General features: G+C 47.1%; 3 protein-coding genes across 4 annotated transcripts; 1 reads left to right on the top strand and 2 right to left on the bottom strand.

Moving 5' to 3' along the window:
* Positions 1-192: 192 nt before the first annotated feature.
* Positions 193-5,701, bottom strand: CTSZ (cathepsin Z). Its single transcript, XM_071572920.1, has 6 exons — positions 5,528-5,701; positions 4,736-4,899; positions 2,699-2,878; positions 1,960-2,110; positions 1,560-1,722; positions 193-1,101 (listed from the first exon to the last, which is right to left on the bottom strand). The coding sequence occupies exons 1-6, from the start codon at positions 5,668-5,670 to the stop codon at positions 988-990; spliced, it is 915 nt and encodes a 304-aa protein (XP_071429021.1). The 5' UTR covers positions 5,671-5,701; the 3' UTR covers positions 193-987.
* Positions 4,315-13,940, top strand: TUBB1 (tubulin beta 1 class VI). Of its 2 annotated transcripts, none has more exons than XM_071572919.1 (4): positions 4,315-4,388; positions 11,341-11,449; positions 11,611-11,721; positions 11,850-13,940. In XM_071572919.1, the coding sequence occupies exons 3-4, from the start codon at positions 11,661-11,663 to the stop codon at positions 12,920-12,922; spliced, it is 1,134 nt and encodes a 377-aa protein (XP_071429020.1). In that variant the 5' UTR covers positions 4,315-4,388; positions 11,341-11,449; positions 11,611-11,660; the 3' UTR covers positions 12,923-13,940. The 2 variants fall into 2 exon arrangements, with proteins under 2 accessions (XP_071429020.1, XP_071429019.1); XM_071572918.1 differs by lacking the exon at positions 4,315-4,388 and adding an exon at positions 9,602-9,743.
* Positions 13,941-14,843: 903 nt separating this feature from the next.
* Positions 14,844-16,081, bottom strand: ATP5F1E (ATP synthase F1 subunit epsilon). Its single transcript, XM_071572865.1, has 3 exons — positions 15,972-16,081; positions 15,599-15,725; positions 14,844-14,980 (listed from the first exon to the last, which is right to left on the bottom strand). Exons 1-2 carry the CDS (start codon positions 16,001-16,003, stop codon positions 15,602-15,604), a joined length of 156 nt encoding a protein of 51 aa, XP_071428966.1. The 5' UTR covers positions 16,004-16,081; the 3' UTR covers positions 14,844-14,980; positions 15,599-15,601.
* Between the last annotated feature and the right edge of the window lie 2,500 nt (positions 16,082-18,581).

Here is an 18,581-nt window from a genome sequence, read left to right as displayed (position 1 = left end):
ACAGCAGACAGTGGTTTAGATTTGAACTCTGTTGCTGTATAGACTGTTGTCAATGAGGCCTTTCATAAGGGTCCAGTAACAGCAGCAGCATCCTGGGTAAGCTTTGGGTATCTGAGACAGCTGGTGAAGTACAGCAGTGAGAGACAACCAAACACATGTATTAATATGTTTTTTTAATAAATATCCGGTCAATTCTGAGAAAAAATTGTTTTATTAAATGCAATTAACAATGCCAGTTAGTAACATTTGCTGTGGCACTGATTTGTCACTTAAAACTGAGTCAGTTACTAAGGAAGAGAAGTTGCCTAATTTCTTCAAATTAGTGAGGAGTTCTGAGTTATGGCAATTTAACCTTTGCCTCTAGGAGAAAAATGGCAGTCAATCACATATTAAAGCAAGAAATTTGAGCAAAGACAGGACTAATTAAGTAAGAAATGTTTAGACCATTTTTTGATCAAAGTAATTCCTATTATATCATTTTGATGGATAAAAGAAACTGCATTATATGAGATTTCCAACAACACTCTTTCACCAGGAGGCCAAGGAAACAGGGGATTTAGTTTTTTAATTTATCATCATGTCAAGATTAGCTTTGTTTTTTACATCATCTCAGTTCTGTCACAATTTAAAATAAGCCCTAGACCAAAATGTTGAGTATAATTGTTCTTTTTCAATACATGATTTGTATTTTAAAAAAACCAAGATAGTTACATGTACAGGTTCTGTGATTAGGTCAGTATGATTCAAATACTGTGCAGCAAGACAGACAACTCTTTCATAAGTAAATTAAGTTGTAAACAATTATCTCAAGGCAGCTCTATACTTTTTGAAGACCTTGTGTGATGCTATCTGGGCTAATTTTGCAGAACTACCTGGTGGTGGTTGAACTTAGCCTTAGACAAAAAGGTGCTTGAAAGAGCCCTAGACAAAAAGGTGCTGGGAGCTTCCAAACAAAACAGTTCCTAAACAAAGATGTACAGTGTGGAATCAAGGAAGTATAGGATCTCCATATGTACAGTCCTCTTCAATGGCAAGATTGTAGTCTGCTCCTTTCCCACCTTTGTAGGCACTGGTCACAATTCTCAGCCACCCTCTTTCACCCTGTAAAAGATTTAATTTGCATTGTAGATTAGAAAACAACTATAGAAAATGCATGTTGAGTTTGTTCTGTCTTCCAAACATCAAATTATTTATGAGTGAATGTAGCAATTCACTCAAAATGAAGCACAACACTGAGTTCACAGGGCAACCTGCTTTGGAGAATTTACATCCCGCTCATCCATTCCAGGTGTGTGCCTTCATTTTTGCCTACAATGAACCGTAACTTACATTTGCCCACAAGAGCTGCACAGAAGGGCAGAATTTGGGAATGAGTTGCCATCAAGTAGCTTTGGCTGAATATCCTTGTCTCCAGCTTAGTTAGGTTTCATTTTTAAAATGTTAGTCTAATTCAAACAGTTTTAGTATCCACAGGGCAGCTCTGCAGCTTCTGCCCCACAGGTGGAAAGCCCCAGCCCCCCTCCAGTCACCCCCCAAAGGTGGTTGTTGTGTTTCCTTACCCAGGGCTCACCCCACGAGTTCCGCACAATCCAATACTCCGTTCCGTTTTCCACGCCCCAGCCGGCCACGGACACGATGTGATTGACCATGGGAGAGGGGTTGTACTCTGTGTACAGGCCCCCTGTGTAGGCATCCAGCTTCTCAGTAGCCATTATCCCACAGCTGCAATAAAGCAGAGAAAGCAGGTTTTCTACAAGAGGATCAGGGCAGGGGCCTGGCTGAAAAAACACAGTCGGTTTTCTTGCATTTTGAATTCCAAGCTCAATTTATGTACAAAGTCTGCACAGTGGTACAGAGCTGCTCACATAGGCTACAGTGGAAAACACACTGCACTCACTGGACTGAGTTTCAAGAGTCTTAACCCCAGGATCACCAGTAGATAACAATCTTCTTTTTTACCTAATTGGCCCATTAGTGTAGATTTCTGCCATCATTTTTTCTCGCCCACTGACAGACCCATAGTCAGCAACTTTCCAGAGAGTGTAGTTCTTGATCACGTGGCATTCTCCAAAAGTGACACAAGTCCCACACTGGTTGAACTTCTTACACTCTGTAAAAGAAAGGAGATTGTCACTGCAGGAGAGTGCTTTTCTTCAAGTGAATTAATTAGAGGACACTTAAGGTTTTTCTAACCTGTGAAACAGATATTAATAACATAAAGAGTAATTATTAATACATATTCTCTGTGGTGAGCTAAATACCTTTCTGGAAACCACATGTAAAGTCCCTGCTATGATTAGTTACTATTTTTCATTCCACAGGCATAAGTGCTTTGATGAGGACACGTTTCTCCATAAAGAAACCATTCCAGTCAGACATGACCAGACAAAGGTTAAATTTCTCCTTGTTTAGCTTGACATGACACTTGTAAATATTTCAGTACATCAGAGATTGTGTGTCACAGATTTAAGATATTAAATTAAAACAATTTAGCTGTCCAAACTTGCCTGGGCATGGTTTAATGCTACACTGTCTGTCTGGAGTGAGGACAGACACACCCAGGCCTGTAAGGAAAACCTGTTCTGGCACTCGAACAGCAGGAACCAGCACACTGAAAACCCAATAAAACTCTTTTTTAAATATACTAAGATCTGCTAAAGCTGGAAAGGGGTCCTACAGCAAAGCAGAGGTATCCTACTTTGGTCCTTAGCTTGGTAGTTGTTGCAGGTCTCGTCGGGAATGCCGTGGTCGTGGGCGTACGCCCAGACCCCGGCGTGGTCCCCGCCCTCGCAGGACCCGGCGTCGGCACAGTCGATGACATTCTGCACAGACAGGTAGGCAGAGGGCCAGGCACCTTTCCTCTTGATGTTGATTCGATCTGCAAGGAGCAGAAATTGAGGATTCTTAGTGGGATATGCGGGTGGCTACACTTTGCAAACAGTGTAAAACTCTCTCCTTTCCATTGAACTTGTGGCTGTTTGCAGACAAAGGCACTTGTGGTTGCAAAAGCCTCCACTGTCAGCACTTCAAACCAGAGGCTGAGTTCTTACCCGGGGTTTCCATTAGAAGGGTTTTTTCCATTAAAAACTCAGCAAAAATATGCAGATGAGTAAGATCTGTCTAAAGCCTTGAAAGGCCCTAACCTCTTTTCACTTCAAGCTTCTGAAAACTTGCAGCTCTGTTTCCTGGCTTTGACAGCAAAGAGTTCTCAAATACACATCATAAAACCAGCTCTCCCCAGCATCTCTTACAGAGTTGAGATTTATGCATAAGCCCATGCAGAGTCATGAGCCCACTGGCTCTGACAGACCTCCTGAAAGCAAAGAAAAGCTTTCAGAGTTGTCTCCTTGCTGTTACACCAACATCTCACTGCTGTGCTGCCATCTCAGACAGGCATTGCCACGCTGCTGCCTGATTTTGCCAGAAATCAGCTTACTGGGCAGAAAAGCTTCCTGATGAGTATTTATAAACTGCTTCTCACCCTGCATTAACAGTCTGAACTATGCCACTGTAGTACTTTTAATCCTATTAGAACTAACAACATTCAAAATTGACAGAACTGGGAGCTGTTATCCCAGTATAGTCTTAGTGCAACCAAAAAAAACCAACAAAAAAGAAATGAATGCTTCAACTACTCATAACAACTAAGAAAAAAAATCTTGATTTTTAAAATTACACATTGGTATACCCACATATCAAATTAAGTTTTAACCAAAGTTATATAATTAACAAGTTGTTGTATTTTACCTGTCCTAATACTTCTCTGCATCCTGGCAGAATTCTTGTCTGAATTCTTGTACTGCTTAAAAATGTACCTGTCATGATTCCTGCTCTCTGCTCACACCAGTGTTGTCTTTCATTTCTGCACAATCTCCTCTATTTCTCCTTCACAGTTCACTTTCTTACAGCCTCCTTGAGCAAACAGCAATTTATTTGCATGTAAGTTGTGCATGCAAATCATGAGTTGTCTCTAGCAAACCACCACTTCCCTTTTCCTAAGTCAGAGGCTGGTATGAAGATTGCTGATGGAACCAGACTGTCTGAGCACCGTGACAGCTCGTTTGAGTCACAGGGCCCCTGGGGCAAATATCCCTCCCCACAGGAGGCAACTTCTTTCGTTTCCTCATTCCCAGGCACAGCTGGAGCTGCCTCTTGTGCTGCAGCTGCAGCTCAGGCTGAGGTACCAGAAAAAGGAAGGAGACACAAGAACTGCTTGTGCATGTGCTGCTGCTGTGGAGGAGAGGGCAGAACCTGCAGTTCTCCCTGCAGGAGCTGTGAACACGTTCCTTCTGCAAGCAGGTTTATAACCATGCCAGTGCTCCCCCTCACACCATTGGAATGGTCTACCCAGGGAGGTCGTGGATTCTCCGACCCTGGAGGTTTTAAAGGTGAGACTGGACGTGGCACTGAGTGCCATGATCTAGCAATCAAAGTGGGGTTGGATTAAGGGTTGGACTTGAAGATCTCGGAGGTCTCTTCCAACCCAACTGATCCTATGATTTGGAGAGGGCAGGACAACTTCACTCCAATGCCATTCTCTATTGAAGCCAAACCTTGCCTCCCGCCTGGGAATTCCCACTGTTCCTGGTGTGTTCACAGTCACCTCGGCCTCTGTTAGTCCCCGCAGAGATTTAGCACCTCGTCCTTACACCAGCTGTCTGGAACCCGACCACAAACCTCTTTTGCCTCCCGAAACCCGCCGATTCCCGGGGATGCAGAGCCGGGCCCCGCGTACCTGCCAGGGCGCTGGTGCTGCCGTGAGCCCAGCAGGACCCGCAGTACTGCGGGATGTGCTGGTTCCGAGTGGTGCTCGCGTAGTTCACGCCGTTCACGTTCCTCCAGTCCCAGCTGCGGGGCAGCGCCGACACGTCCAGGTACTCGTGCGGCCGCGGGTACGTCCTGCCGGGGGGCGGCGAGGGGGACTCGTGTTGGTTTTTTAAAGAAAAACCCGGATTCCGCCCAGTTTCGCAACGAGGCCGCGGGCGGCGCGTGACCGGCCCTGCCCCAGCGTCTCGTGACTGACCGGCACTGTCCCCGCGTGTCCCCTCCACCCCCCCGCAAACCCCTGAGGGGACAGACCGGCCCTGGGGACCCTTCCGGAGGCACCGGGGACACCCCGATCCGGGGATGCTGCGGGTCCGTGCGCTGCGGCAGCCACAGCCCCGCGGGGGGAACGAGAGGCAGCCCCTGGGAGAGGGAACACGAGGGGCAGCCCCTGGGAGAGGGAACACGAGGGGCAGTCCCTGGGAGGGGGGGCACGAGGGGCAGTCCCTGGGAGGGGGGACACGAGGGGCAGTCCCTGGGATGGGGGACACGAGGGGCAGTCCCTGGGAGGGGGGACACGAGGGGCAGTCCCTGGGAGGGGGGACACGAGGGGCAGTCCCGGGGTGGGTGGGACACGAGGGGCAGCCCCGGGGGAACGGAGGGCATCCCCAGCCCCGGGGGGCATCCCCAGTCCCAGGGAGAAGATGGGGGCAACTCCAAGGGGAATGGGGGGAATCCCCAGCCCCGGGGGACCGAGGCTCACCTGAGCCCCGCAGCCCTGCGCGGGGCCGGCTTGTAGCAGTGCTGCCCCTCCCTGACGTAGAGCCCGGCGCGGGCGGGCGGGCACAGGCAGCCCCCGCAGAGCAGTAGCAGCACGGGCAGCAGCGGCTGCACCGGCGAGGCCATGCTGGGACAGCGGCAGCTTCCTGGGCCGGGCGCTGGCACCGGGAATTAGGGAGGAGCCGGAGAGGAGGGCGGGGCCGGGGCGGGGCCGGGCGCGCTCACCTGTGGGACATGGAGCATCGTCGGGGCTCCGGGGACACGGAGCATCCTCGGGGCCCTGGGGACACGGAGCATCCTCAGGGCTCTCGGCCTGTGAACATCACCCTGTGCCAGGGAGGAGCTGCGCCCCGGGATGCCCAGAGCAGCCTCCCTGAGCCCTCCCAAGAGTGTTTGATTGCGCTGTGGGGGCTTGAGGAGCAAACCCGAAGTCTCAGCTCACACACTCCAAAGTGAAGCAGTTTGGTCACAGCGGTTGTGAGGAGAGGACTCGTGCCTGGGACAGGCTCACGGGTTTCTTTACCTTTGGCCTGACACCTCAGCATTGTGCCAGACTGTGCCCCGTGACTGGGACACTGCAGAAAGCAGGTTGGGCTTCCTTGGTTTGGCTGTGGTTTTTATTTAGCCCTGAGTTCTGAACTCCTCAAGCCCTTTAATGCTATAATTTACAAAGGAACACCGATCAGTGTCCATTTTCAGGCTATTCTTTAGGGCTCAGGACACCTGAAGAGTCTTTGTTATGTCTTACAAGATTCTGTCAATAGTAAAAGCAGTTTTCTAATTCTCTGCAGAAGATTCCAATGCCTGTGAGTGGATTACCAGTCTCTTTTCCATACATTAGCTGGACTTTCATGTTTGGTAAACAGGTTTAGTAAACCATATACAGTTTTCCCCTCAGCTTCTCTTCCATAGCTCTCAGCACTTTCTGTAAAGGACCTGAAGTTTATTATCTCCACACTATGAATAGAGATACTGAGGCACAGAGGACCAATGCAGGAGCAGCAGAGCAAGAACAGGGCCTGACTGCTGGGCAGCCCATCTGTTTGGCAGCTCACCAAATGATCCAAACTCAGCAGTAACTGTGGTTGTGGCAGTGGGGCCCAGCAGGTGAATGCACATGCTGAAGCCCCCAGTTTTTGCCAGCCCGTAGATCTGCAGTGTGGGGAAGGGAATGAACTGCTCAGTCATCCACTCTGGTTGCACCAAAACCTGTTTGTTTAATCACAAGGCTCATTACACTGATGGTAACTCACACTGGGCAGTCCTGCCTTATTTCCTTGGACCAACTGCCAGAGCAAGGCAATCATTAAAGAGTTTTTATAAGTAACTGAAATGAAAATGTGGTTTGTATTGCCTGTTGAATGCAGTGGGTTTTGCCTAAGGTTGATGCAGCCAGTCCAGGTGAGTTGAGACTTGCGTCAGCTCATCTGGTAGCCAGATCTCTTTAAAATTATCTGGTGGCCTGTAGCCAGGCTTATCTCAAATTGAATAAGCTTTCTTCTCAATGATTTTCTTCGCTACTCAGAAAAGCCAGGTCCTCCCAAGCAAACCATATTTTAAAAGCAAATTATCCCAGGATGCCTCGCTGCACAGGCCTAGTGGGTACCATTAAAAAAGAAAGAAGAAGTAACAACAAAAAAGCCCAGTAACCACAAACCCCTGGTTTGTTTGTGCTCTCAGCTGATGGCCATGGCCAAGCTGTGGTATCTGGGGCCTGCTCTGAAGGCAATGGAAGCAGTGGGCAGCCTGATAATAGACACTGTGGGCCAGGCTGCTCCAGCTGTGCCCAGTGCCAGCTGCTCCTAATCAACACAGTGCCAAAAGTGCCCAGAGCCAGCCCGTGCGCCGTGTCCCCTCCGGCCCCGGTGACGCGGCCCCGCTAATCTGCAGCAGCACATGTGGTGGCTGTGCCTGGGAAGGACACGGGCAGTTAACAGGCTTGGGGTTCCCCAGGGCTGAGCAGGGACAGGCCTGCAGCAAGGTCTGCACAGAAACACCCTCCTCACAGCCCAGGTCTGGGCAAAGCCAGGCTTGGAGGGTGTAGAAAAGTACCTGGGGAGGAGAGGCAGATGAGCCCCAAACCCACTTCTGCTTCACAAGCCAGCTCAGGTACTTGATGCCATGTGCCATAATTTTTAGGACTATGTGGAAGTGCTTCAGAGGAAGGACATGATTTCAGGAGCTATTTTTTGCATGACAAAACCCCATATTAAGTGATTGCATATTTCTTTCACTTCCCTTTTTTCCCTTTCCTTGTGAGATGTGCTCAGTGAGTGTATTTATTGCTGAAATGATTTTCCCAAATTTTCTGGACAGTGATTTAGCATCTTCAGCCTCTTCATAAGCTGTAACTACTGAAGATGAATATTTTAAGTAGTATTTATTTAGTGTCAGCAGCTCTCTGACATGGTGGCAATGCAGCTCCCATCCAGAATGCAGCAATTGAATATACAGCTCAGAACTGCACAACTTCTTTTAGCTAAAGATCATTGGAGACAACAAATATGGGCATGAATGAGATTTGCTCTCAAAGTAAATGTCCAAATAATGCTTTGAGAATTTTCTTAGGGAAGTGTAGAAGATACCCAGTGCCATAGTGGGATGTGTTGACAATGTGGCCATGGAATGGAACTGTTTGGTTGTCTTGGCGAGTAAACTAAATGGCTTAGAGAATATTTATCTTCTGGAAAATGGTAAAAAAATTGTGTTTCAAGGAAACAAAATTGAGTCCTGCTTTTGTTGCTCCCTACTGAGGACATCTCAATTAGCAGAGGATGAGAAATGTTTGCTTGCTCCTCTTTTGCAATGCACTTTTGGTGCTAAGCTCTGTTTTAAGAGCAGTTGTTCATTGGCTGGTGGGAGAACTGGAAGTCATCAAGGGTGGGGGGAAGCCTGGAATAAGCTGATTTTTCTTTTGGAACAATACGGAAGCTCAGAGATTCCTTATCTCTATCAAACCATGGAGTGGTGAAGTAATAACTTTCAGTAAGTCCTTTCACTGTCATCATTTTATATAAAATAATTTGAAGTGCTTTCCTAATTACAGTTCCTCTCCCCATCCTTAAAAGGAACACTTGCAAAGCAGTGACAGTCATTTGACATGTAATGAAACTGCTCTAAGTTCCAGAAGACAGTCCACTCTGGGTTTCTGCTGCTCAGTGATATTGGTCCTGGTTATCAGCAGGCAACATGACTGGGTTGTGTTTTGCTCCCCCTCGCATTGTTTCCTTTAACACAGTGAAACATTTCACACAGTGAACATTCTTCACTTCAGACAAACTGGGTTTTCACCTCTAACACTTTCCTGGCAAGTTCTGAAGTACAACTCAGATATAAGAAAATAAGAAATATTAGAAATGCTGTATTTCTTAATGGCAGGAAATGAAGAGACAGAGCAAAAGCATCTGTGCAAGTTAGTCACAAGTTAATTCAGATTTTGGCTGAAATTGGGGGATACTTCTAACTGAGAGTGCAATATTATATTTACTCATATGTTACAAAATATTATTTGGTCCTGACCCTGTCCCCCTCCATCATGCAGCCAGACACTAGGATGATGCTTATTGGTGAACTGAATTTTGTCTGGCTATGTGCTGAATGTTGTGGTTGTAGGAAGCTACTGCTCATAAGTTGTTACTGTTTTTGATATGGGTGTTATCCTGTATGACTCATAGGATGCTAAAATTTAAATTATTTGGCAGAAGCACATGTGCCTAATAAATTAGGATCACTCATTTTTGGCTGTAATCTCTATATATGCACATATATTTGTGTGTATATTGTGTATAAAATAAAATGATGAAACAGAGATAGAATATGCACATATATTCATGCACCACACTGCTCCACACAGATCTGGAATGACTTGTGAGGGGGTGCAAGGCACTCAGGAAAGCACCTGTGCTCTTGTACCCTGTAGCCAGGCAGTAAATAGGTACTTTGCCTCCTTGTGAAATGCTGAGCAGCCTGTGGAGTTGGCTACTCCCCTTGCTGGCTGAGTGACAGTCCCTCTGGTATAAAAAGGCCCCTTGGGATGGGCTGGCCTGGGTGTAGCTGATAGAGCAGCAAAGAGGGCTTGCTGGGGACTGCAGCTGGAGAACCTGCGAGAGGTTGTGGCCACCAGCAGGTCAGAGCTCCACAAAATGCGTGAAATTGTGCACCTTCAGATCGGGCAGTGCGGGAACCAAATCGGGGCCAAGGTAAGGTCTCCTTTCACCATTGCTCCTTGGCAGTACATCAGTGGTAGTGGGGCAAACACCATCAAACATCAGTCCCAGTCCTGGGGGCTGCTGGGGGGGCCTTGTGAACTCAGTGGCATGTTAGCAGGGAATATGAGTATGTTGGTGTGAAAGGCAAAGATGGGCTTGCTCCTCATGCAAAGCTTAATGTTCATCTGCAATGATTATGGCACAGTGATTGTAGGAGCTCCAGAGCATTCCTTCCAGGACTCATATTCCCAGGGCAACTCATGTAGTCTGCAAAGGACTGGGACAAGTGGCAGAGCCAGTAATTCCAGGGCTGCAAAGTTGTGATGCCAGTGCTTTAGCTCAGCCATGCAGCAGCAACGGCCACATTATATTGATTATCATAGGATGGTTTAGGTTGGAAGGGTCCTTAAAGATCATGTGGAATTGTATTAACCAACCTGATGACCTGTGCTGTTAGTGACCAGTTAGGTTTTTCTCAGTGACACAAAGTGCCCAACTAGCCTCCTGCAAGGGTAGTCATGTCTCCAGGAGTATTTTTGTGTAGTTCAAATATTCTCATGCTGTTACTTAGAGAAAGGTCACTATTTCTGACTTTCTGTGCTAGGAGAGAATAAACCACCATGGCTTTCTGCCATATGGTATCTATCTCTTTTATTATTATTGCTAAGGAAGTTGTCAAAAAAACTATCTGGGTTAATTTGGGACTAGGTTGTTCAGGACACAGGATAGCTGAAGGATCGCTGCATTGTGTTCTTTCATTTCTTGCTCCCACAAATCTCACCCCGATTCCTTTTAATGGAACATGAAGCTGTGCATGGCCAGGGAATTGTCATGTTAGAGTCAGAGTTTGAAAGCAGCGAGTGTGAGAGGGGGAAAAGGGTTTTTTCTGTTGGCTTTGACCTGCAAACTGCTTATGTCTAGTAAGACCTGTAGAAAAGCACACACACACTATGCACATGTTGGAAATTATGTATTTGCACACTCAAACTAAGACTGGATGCTGACCCTTTAATATTAAAATAGCCTGGTCATTACAGAGGGTGGGTCTGCCTACACGAGCACTGCTGTGGCTGCTCTCTAGATAAGAGCCCCAGCACAAAACATATGAGTGTCAAGATAGGACATTCAGGACCAGCAGCTGTTCGTGGAAAGCCTTGCTCATGTACAAATTTGCCTGTGCAGCTCTGCCGTGCCACAGTCCCACTCATGCATGACAGGACTCAAAGAAACCCTCCTTAACCCACCCCTTCCATGACTATTTTTGCTGATCTCATACCAACCAGTACCTGTGTTCTTTAGTCTAGTTGATGCTATTTTCTTTTACTATAAAGGAAAAAATGGAGGGCCTCCACCCATTAGTGCATGGGTGATAGCTAAGCAGTGTATATAGTCCACTAAACTTTCTCCTTGAACTCATTTCGGGAGGGGGGAAGGAGGATCCCTGCTCTTATCTAATAAATAAATGGCAAAACATCCCCTGCTTCAGGCACAATTGCCAGCAGGCATGAGAGCAGCATGACAGCAGCAGAGCTTGTGCTGAAAATAAATAAATCTTTATTAAGTGTGCTGTACCTCTTTCCTTTTCCAGTTCTGGGAGGTGATTGGTGATGAACATGGGATTGACATCGCTGGAAACTACCGTGGAGATTCACCACTGCAGCTTGAACGGATCAACGTGTACTTCAATGAGGCTTTCTGTGAGTGCTCAGCACTGTCAGGTGTTGGCAGAGCAAGCTGTAATTAAAAACCCCACAAAAACCCTAAACCACTATAGCTGGATTGGACTTTTCAGGGTAGATTGTAAGGCTGCCTCTTTGCCCTCTAACAGCAATCATTGGCATTCATTTTGTTTTTCCAGCCCATAAATATGTGCCCCGTTCCATCCTGGTGGACCTGGAGCCTGGAACGATGGACAGTGTACGGTCCAGCAAAATCGGTCCCCTCTTCCGACCTGACAACTTTATCCATGGTATGTACTCCCTGCTGCCAGCAAACTGAGTCAACTGGCCCAAAACAGGCTTTGAACATCTTTCACTGCAGCCTTTAAAAATTCTCTCGTTAACTTTATGGTTGTTCTTTCTGTAATTCTCTTTTCAGGTAATTCAGGTGCTGGAAACAACTGGGCCAAGGGCCATTACACAGAAGGTGCTGAACTGATTGAGAATGTCATGGATGTGGTCAGGAACGAGTGTGAGAGCTGTGACTGCCTTCAGGGGTTCCAGCTCATCCATTCTCTTGGTGGTGGTACAGGCTCAGGTATGGGCACGCTCCTCATCAACAAAATCAGGGAGGAATATCCCGACAGGATTATGAACACCTTCAGTGTTGTGCCTTCACCCAAAGTGTCCGACACGGTCGTGGAGCCGTACAACGCCATCCTCTCCATCCACCAGCTGATAGAGAATACAGATGAGACCTTCTGCATTGACAATGAAGCTCTGTATGACATATGCTTTAGAACTTTAAAGCTCACCAATCCCACCTATGGTGACCTCAACCACTTGGTGTCCCTAACGATGAGCGGCGTCACCACCTCGCTCCGCTTCCCTGGGCAGCTGAACGCAGACCTGCGCAAGCTGGCTGTTAACATGGTGCCCTTCCCTCGCCTGCACTTCTTCATGCCAGGCTTTGCCCCGCTGACAGCTCGGGGCAGCCAGATGTACAGAGCCCTCACGGTGCCAGAGCTCACCCAGCAGATGTTTGATGCACGGAACATGATGGCAGCCTGCGACCCTCGCCGCGGGCGCTACCTGACCGTGGCCTGCATCTTCAGGGGCAGGATGTCCACCAGGGAAGTGGACGAGCAGTTGCTCTCTGTCCAGACCAAGAACAGCTCCTACTTTGTGGAGTGGATCCCCAATAATGTCAAGGTGGCCGTGTGTGACATCCCCCCACGGGGTCTGAAGATGGCAGCGACCTTCATTGGCAACAACACGGCCATCCAGGAGCTCTTCATCCGCGTCTCCGAGCAGTTCTCGGCCATGTTCAGAAGAAAAGCATTTCTCCATTGGTACACTGGGGAAGGTATGGATGAGATGGAGTTTTCTGAAGCAGAAGGTAACACCAATGACCTTGTGTCTGAATACCAGCAGTACCAGGATGCCACTGCAGATGTGGAGGAATTCGAGGAGGTAGAAGTGGAAGCGAGCCCAGAAAAGGAAGCAGCGTAAAATATCCAAACACTCTGAAATAAGCCTGTTGACATTCACTAAAGACTAAGCAATAGCCATCATCTACACACCAAAAATAACACATTTCTTCAGAACTCTATTCTGCATCTGCCAAATAGATCCAACTTTACAATACAGTGCTTTTGAAATGAATGGCAGCTCTGCTTTACTCTCCTAAACAACTGTTGACACTGAATCTCTCCTAAAAGATCCACTATGAAGACAAGTTGTCTCGTAACAGCCGTTCTTGTAAATGTACTCACTTTCAGTGTATCACCAGATACTGAATGTACTAAACAGCCACTGTGGCTGTGTACAGATGTATCAGGATCATAAACAACAGCAAAATATGCTGTTAACTCATCACATTTATTTATTCTCAGGTAAATACAGTCCCTGTTTTGATTGTGAACTTGCTACTCTTTCAGGAAAACACACACATCTGCAAGGCCTGTAAAGGCAGTACCTGTTTTGTTGTTACTCCACAGACTGATGTAGATCTGCAGACAAGTTCACCTCCTTGAGTTGCAGGAGGAGTGCAGAGGAAACAACATGGGGCAAAAGACTGAATATGTACATTCTTACTTTTTTTTAAAGTACTTTAATAGTTTCCACATTGCTGGCTTATATTATTGCAGAGCTTATATTGATTATCATGGTGTGGTTTGGTTCTGTTTTAAACTATAGGTTAAGTTACATTAGCACACAAACTTGTGACACTGTGTAAAAGTTTTGGTGTGGTATTTTTTTATTCCTATGTACTAATTACTGTAAATGTTTCCCTATCATTCAGTACAACAAAAAAGATAGAATGGTTTGCAGCTTGTTAGATGTAAGTTCCAGGGCAATCACTAAATCAAAACCGTATTTTGACTTCAGGAAAAAAGTTTCTTTCCATCACAGCCTTCCACTTAACAATGTATTTATAATGCTCTTTTAAATAAAAAATATATACCATTCTGTAAGATACTTTTATACTTGAAACATGTGATAGACTAAAAGAATATAGTTTATTCTTGCAAAGACTAGCTTTGAGTTACATGAAAAAATGGCAGCTTGTTTGATTATACTCTTAGAAGTGAAAGTATATTGTACTCTGAAGAGTAATTGCCTCATGTTTGAGCTCAGTGTCAGTGAATGACCCCAAAGCCAGTTCTAAGCATGCTGCAGTTCCTCCTGTGCAGTGGGACAATGTCATCCATCCCTGCTGTGAGGACACTGCAGAACAGGCCAACACTTCCAAATCAACACAGCTGAAAGGGTGACTCTGCCCCCCAGCCAAGAGCAGTGGAGTGTCACCCTCCATCCCAGCTGCTCCCTGGGCACGAGTGTCCCTCCCTCTCTGCTCCACTAAGTGCCAAAATGGTAATGACAACAAATTCACAGAGTCCTGTGCCTCCCTCTCCCCATGAAGTGATACTAGGTCAGGTCTCTCAGATCCTGATTCCCTGCTCAGTATTTCAGCTCCTGAGCAGCACATTCATGGCACAGTATCCTGCTCCCAGTTCAGCTCTAAGCCTGAGCCTCAGCAAACTGATTTTCACTGAGCTTGTTTGTTCCCAGGCTCAAATGGGAGATGGGTATCATGAAGACAGAGAATTTTACAGCTGACAGTGTACCTCTTCCAGCACACAGAGCCATCAGAGGTCCTTTAATCATTTAAATTACGTGCCTATATTCTCTGCTGACACAGATTTTAGGGAGGGAAACCTTTTCCCAAATCACAGAAAAGTTTTAAACAATTAACTCACTCATTTACATACCTGAAATATCAGTGTGAAACCAAAAAGAGATTTACCCTAAAAATAAACAAATGTTGCTAGTCAATGTTAGACTGTGATAAAAAGTCTTTTATTTTAAGAGAAGTGAAAAGGAAATGTCTGCAAAATGGAGGACTTTGTTTCAAGAGGGACACTTTGCACACATTCAGCAATTAAATTTATTAGCATATGGATTTACATACAGAGGAAAGTTTTACACTTGTGATGACATCAGGCTGCAGAGTCTTGAGCTTTCCTACCACTTTGCAGTTTGCTGTTATTCACCATAGAGCAGTTCCTGTGAGATTAAAATACAAGTTATTTGCTTCAAGAATATGTAGAAGGTACACTTAAAAGAAAAAGTAGTAATATTTAACCTCAGATCAGGAACAGAAGGTGTTCTACTCAGAACAGAAGACACTTCAGCTGCTTGTGATCCATGCAATTCCATGAATAAAAGCACATGGAGCATTTGCTTTCACAGAGAGCAAATAACTCTTACAAGTCTGCTCATCAGGGACACAGCAGGTCAGAGAGGTTGTCTGCTGGCTTAGGAAACATGAAACACGTGAGCAACACCCCAGACCTGTGTGCATCACTATGGAAACCTGCGAGCAGCACTACAGAGCCCCAGTTCTCGTGGGTGAGTCCAAACACAGCCTGAGCAAACCCTGAGCGGTTCAAAGTAGGGCTTGCCGGCCGGGACATCTCCCTTCACTGAACTAATGCGATTAAACAGCTTCCCATCTCACACATAATCAGGACACCGCCAGCGGCAATGCCCTCCAGTTCCACGCCTGAAGGTCGGAGCTGATTCTCCCCAAAGAGTGGGGACTAATGGACTCAGCAGTGACAGTCCATCGCTACCCCGCACTCAGAGCCCCAACCACGCACCCGGCCCGCCCCACCCGCTCACATTTCACTCCTTTTTGGGCTTCACCGTCTTCACCGTGGCCACCGCCGCCCTCTCCGCCTCTGCCTTGTACTGCGGCTTCATGGCGGCCCGCACGGCCTGGGCGCAGATCTGCGAGTACCGGATGTAACTGGGGACGGGGACAGAGGGATGTGAGAGCCGGGCCCGTCCCCAAAGCCACCTTTCCCCTGTCCCCAAAGCCGCAATGCCCGTCCCCAAAGCCGCAATGCCCGTCCCCAAAGCCGCCTTTCCCCTGTCCCCAAAGCCGCATTCCCGGTCCCCAAAGCCACTCTTCCCCCCTGCAGTGGCACCGCTGCGACCCCGCCCGCCCTCCCTGCCAGCCCCCGCAGCCGCGGCACTGTCGCGACAGCGGTACCTGAGCCCGGCCTGTCGCCAATACGCCACCATGGCTGCGGCTCCGGAGGGCAAGGTCAGCGCGCGCCGCAGGGGCGAGCCCGGCAGCCAATCAGCGTGCGGGAAGCGCTCGAGCGCCCCTCCTCTCGCGGCCGCAGGGGCCAATCAGAGGGCGCGTCCCCGGCGCGCGACTCCCGCCCTTTCCGCCCGAGGCGCGCCCCGCCCCTTCCCCTCGAGCCGGGCGGCCCCGCGGGCCGTGAGGGGGAGGCGGAGCAGCCATGGCGGGGTCTGGGTGAGCCCTCACGGCCCGGCCCGGCCCGGCCGCCATGGCGGGGTCTGGGTGACCCGCACGGCCCAGCCCAGCTCCGTGGGGAGGGCCACGGCCTGCCCGCTCTGCCACGGCCCCGGATCCGCCTCCTGGGATGGCCTCGTTGTGCAAAACCATGGGAGCGAGAGTGCGGGGTTCTGTGGCTCAAAACCGGTAATTGGCCTGAAACGCAGCACACGTCAATTAGCTAAAGGACAGAAATTAAGGCCCATGGCTTCTAGAGGCTCATGGCAAGTTACACAGTGCATATGTTAGTTACTCATTAACTCCTTCCTCAGCAGTCCCGTTGAGTGCAAGCAAGTGGTTAAAAGGGTGTTTCGTGCAGCTAAATCAGTCTCGTTACCCCTCTGAACCATCAGTTCTTGGCTTTTTCGAGATAAAAGGCTAAAGAAGAAAACATTTTACAAACATGCAGAGCCAAGTGTTGATTTTTTTTTTTAAACTGGCTTCAATTAAGAGTTTTTTACCTCTTTGGATGTGGTGCCTTCCCATGGGGTTCCTTTAGATGTAAGACTTGATGCAAACCTGAAATTATATTCAGGCATTTGCTGCAAACAAATCCATACAAACAACAGCAAACTAGAAGCTATTGTCAGCTGCTGGTATGATGGAAAAATAGACCATTTTCCATATAAAATAAGCAAAAAGGTATTATTAGCAGACTCAAGTCACTTTAGATTTTGGAAGGAATCAATTTGGTCCTAACCTATTGTTCATTTAACTAATTAAAGACTTAAGGAGATTATGTATTGCACTGTTAAGAAATCCCTGCACTTACGTGTATCTCTTCCTTCAGTCCAGAGCCAAACCATTTTTAAAGCACAGAGTAATTTTCAGCTTTATTAGAGATCTCATTTAGTCCAGAACCTTTGCAATTAACAATCCACACATGGTAATGTCAGGACAGAGTTACCAGAACAAGAAGAGCAACAGTTCACCAAATATATTCCAGTTTTTCTGCAGGATAACATATGACAGTAAGATCTTGACCAATGATCTGTGCTTTGGGAGTTTTTTTTAACTTTTATACAGCTCTGCTCCTATTGAATTTGGGGTTAATGACTTAAATTCATGTCTTGCAAGTGTTCCTACTTAAAGAAAAAACTAATGTCAATGAGACAGAAAGTAACTCTTACTTCATGCATTTATTTCCTTATTTATTTTTGTGTGAGGCATATTTATCCTAATTTTGAGACAGACATGGCATATCAAAGCTTTTCAACTTGCAAAATTAAATCAATTAAAAAATATTTGTTATGACAAACCTATTTCTGGGCTTTTAGCACAGAAAGGTGCCAATGTTGTGATACTAAAAGGGAACATATTTTGGTTTCTAAACCCCAACAACAGCAGTAATAACAGATACAAGACAGCACCAAAGATTTTGGGAGGCTGCTCTGCTACCCAAGCAGCATATTGGATGTGAGATGAGTAACTGCAGTACTTACACATATTGATAAAGGGGATGTTACACACAAATGCTGCTTTAATGCCAACATTTGATGATTTGATAGGTGAAATAATTAGCACTAGGAATATTTTAAGCCTTATGGGCAGCCCAGGCCAAAATAGCAGAGGTGGATGTTTCCCTTCCAGCTCTGTGTCCCTCTGTTCCTGCCCCACACCATCTCGGATTCCTCTCCCTACCCCCTGTTTCCCACCTGGTTTTTTTTCTCCACAATGATCTCTCTCTGTAGCTCCCTGTGAAATTCCTCCACCTGCAACTCTGGGAAATTAACTCAGATTTAAATCCACAGTGGAGATGTATGACTTGTAACTATTTGCACATTCAGCTCTATTTACTATTTGTTGGTCTTGATAGATAAAAATTCAGCATGAATTGAAAAGTTAAACCTTTGGGAGTAAGTGGCACCAGCCCTGCTGAGGCAGAGTGGGAATCAGAGCAGTGACAGCATCTGTGCTGCACCAAAATTCCAGAATATCCTGATGCTCGTGCGGCTGTTACAAGGCACCATTATAGATCTGTATGACCTGTTGGCATGCCCAGTTCTGTTTAGATGCCAGGAGATATTTGTAAAGCCCTTAACTTTCCTCAGATGAGAATTTTCAGAGAGAGAACTCAGGAGAGAGCACACAAAGGAGGAAAGTTCAGCGAAGGGATGTTGGAGGGAGAGGGGATGTGTTGGAGGGTTTAGATGCAGAGATCGAGGGACGCTGACGCGGCGCGATTCGCAACATCCAGGAATGTGAGCGTGGACTGGTCTGGGGGAACTAAGGACGTGAGGTTAGACATGCCCAAAGAAACTGGGGAAGTGAGGGAAGAAGCATCCGGAAAGGTGAGAT

This window comes from Pithys albifrons, chromosome 18 (assembly GCF_047495875.1).
Source record: "Pithys albifrons albifrons isolate INPA30051 chromosome 18, PitAlb_v1, whole genome shotgun sequence".
NCBI classification, from domain to species: Eukaryota; Metazoa; Chordata; class Aves; order Passeriformes; family Thamnophilidae; genus Pithys; species Pithys albifrons.
The sequence above is the reverse complement of the archived record's forward strand: the minus strand, read 5'-3'. Positions and strand labels throughout refer to the sequence as shown.

Excerpts from the sequence above, each read along its gene's own strand:
- CTSZ (XM_071572920.1), bottom strand. The coding sequence starts at position 5,670 with ATGGCCTCGCCGGTGCAGCCGCTGCTGCCCGTGCTGCTACTGCTCTGC. Across the intron at positions 2,879-4,735 it reads CAGCACCAGCGCCCTGGCAG|ATCGAATCAACATCAAGAGG; the intron begins GTACGCGGGGCC and ends TGCTCCTTGCAG. Across the intron at positions 1,723-1,959 it reads TACACTAATGGGCCAATTAG|CTGTGGGATAATGGCTACTG; the intron begins GTAAAAAAGAAG and ends GCTTTATTGCAG.
- TUBB1 (XM_071572918.1), top strand. The coding sequence starts at position 9,687 with ATGCGTGAAATTGTGCACCTTCAGATCGGGCAGTGCGGGAACCAAATC. Across the intron at positions 11,450-11,610 it reads GTACTTCAATGAGGCTTTCT|CCCATAAATATGTGCCCCGT; the intron begins GTGAGTGCTCAG and ends TTGTTTTTCCAG. Across the intron at positions 11,722-11,849 it reads ACCTGACAACTTTATCCATG|GTAATTCAGGTGCTGGAAAC; the intron begins GTATGTACTCCC and ends TTCTCTTTTCAG.
- ATP5F1E (XM_071572865.1), bottom strand. The coding sequence starts at position 16,003 with ATGGTGGCGTATTGGCGACAGGCCGGGCTCAG. Across the intron at positions 15,726-15,971 it reads TGGCGACAGGCCGGGCTCAG|TTACATCCGGTACTCGCAGA; the intron begins GTACCGCTGTCG and ends CCCCGTCCCCAG.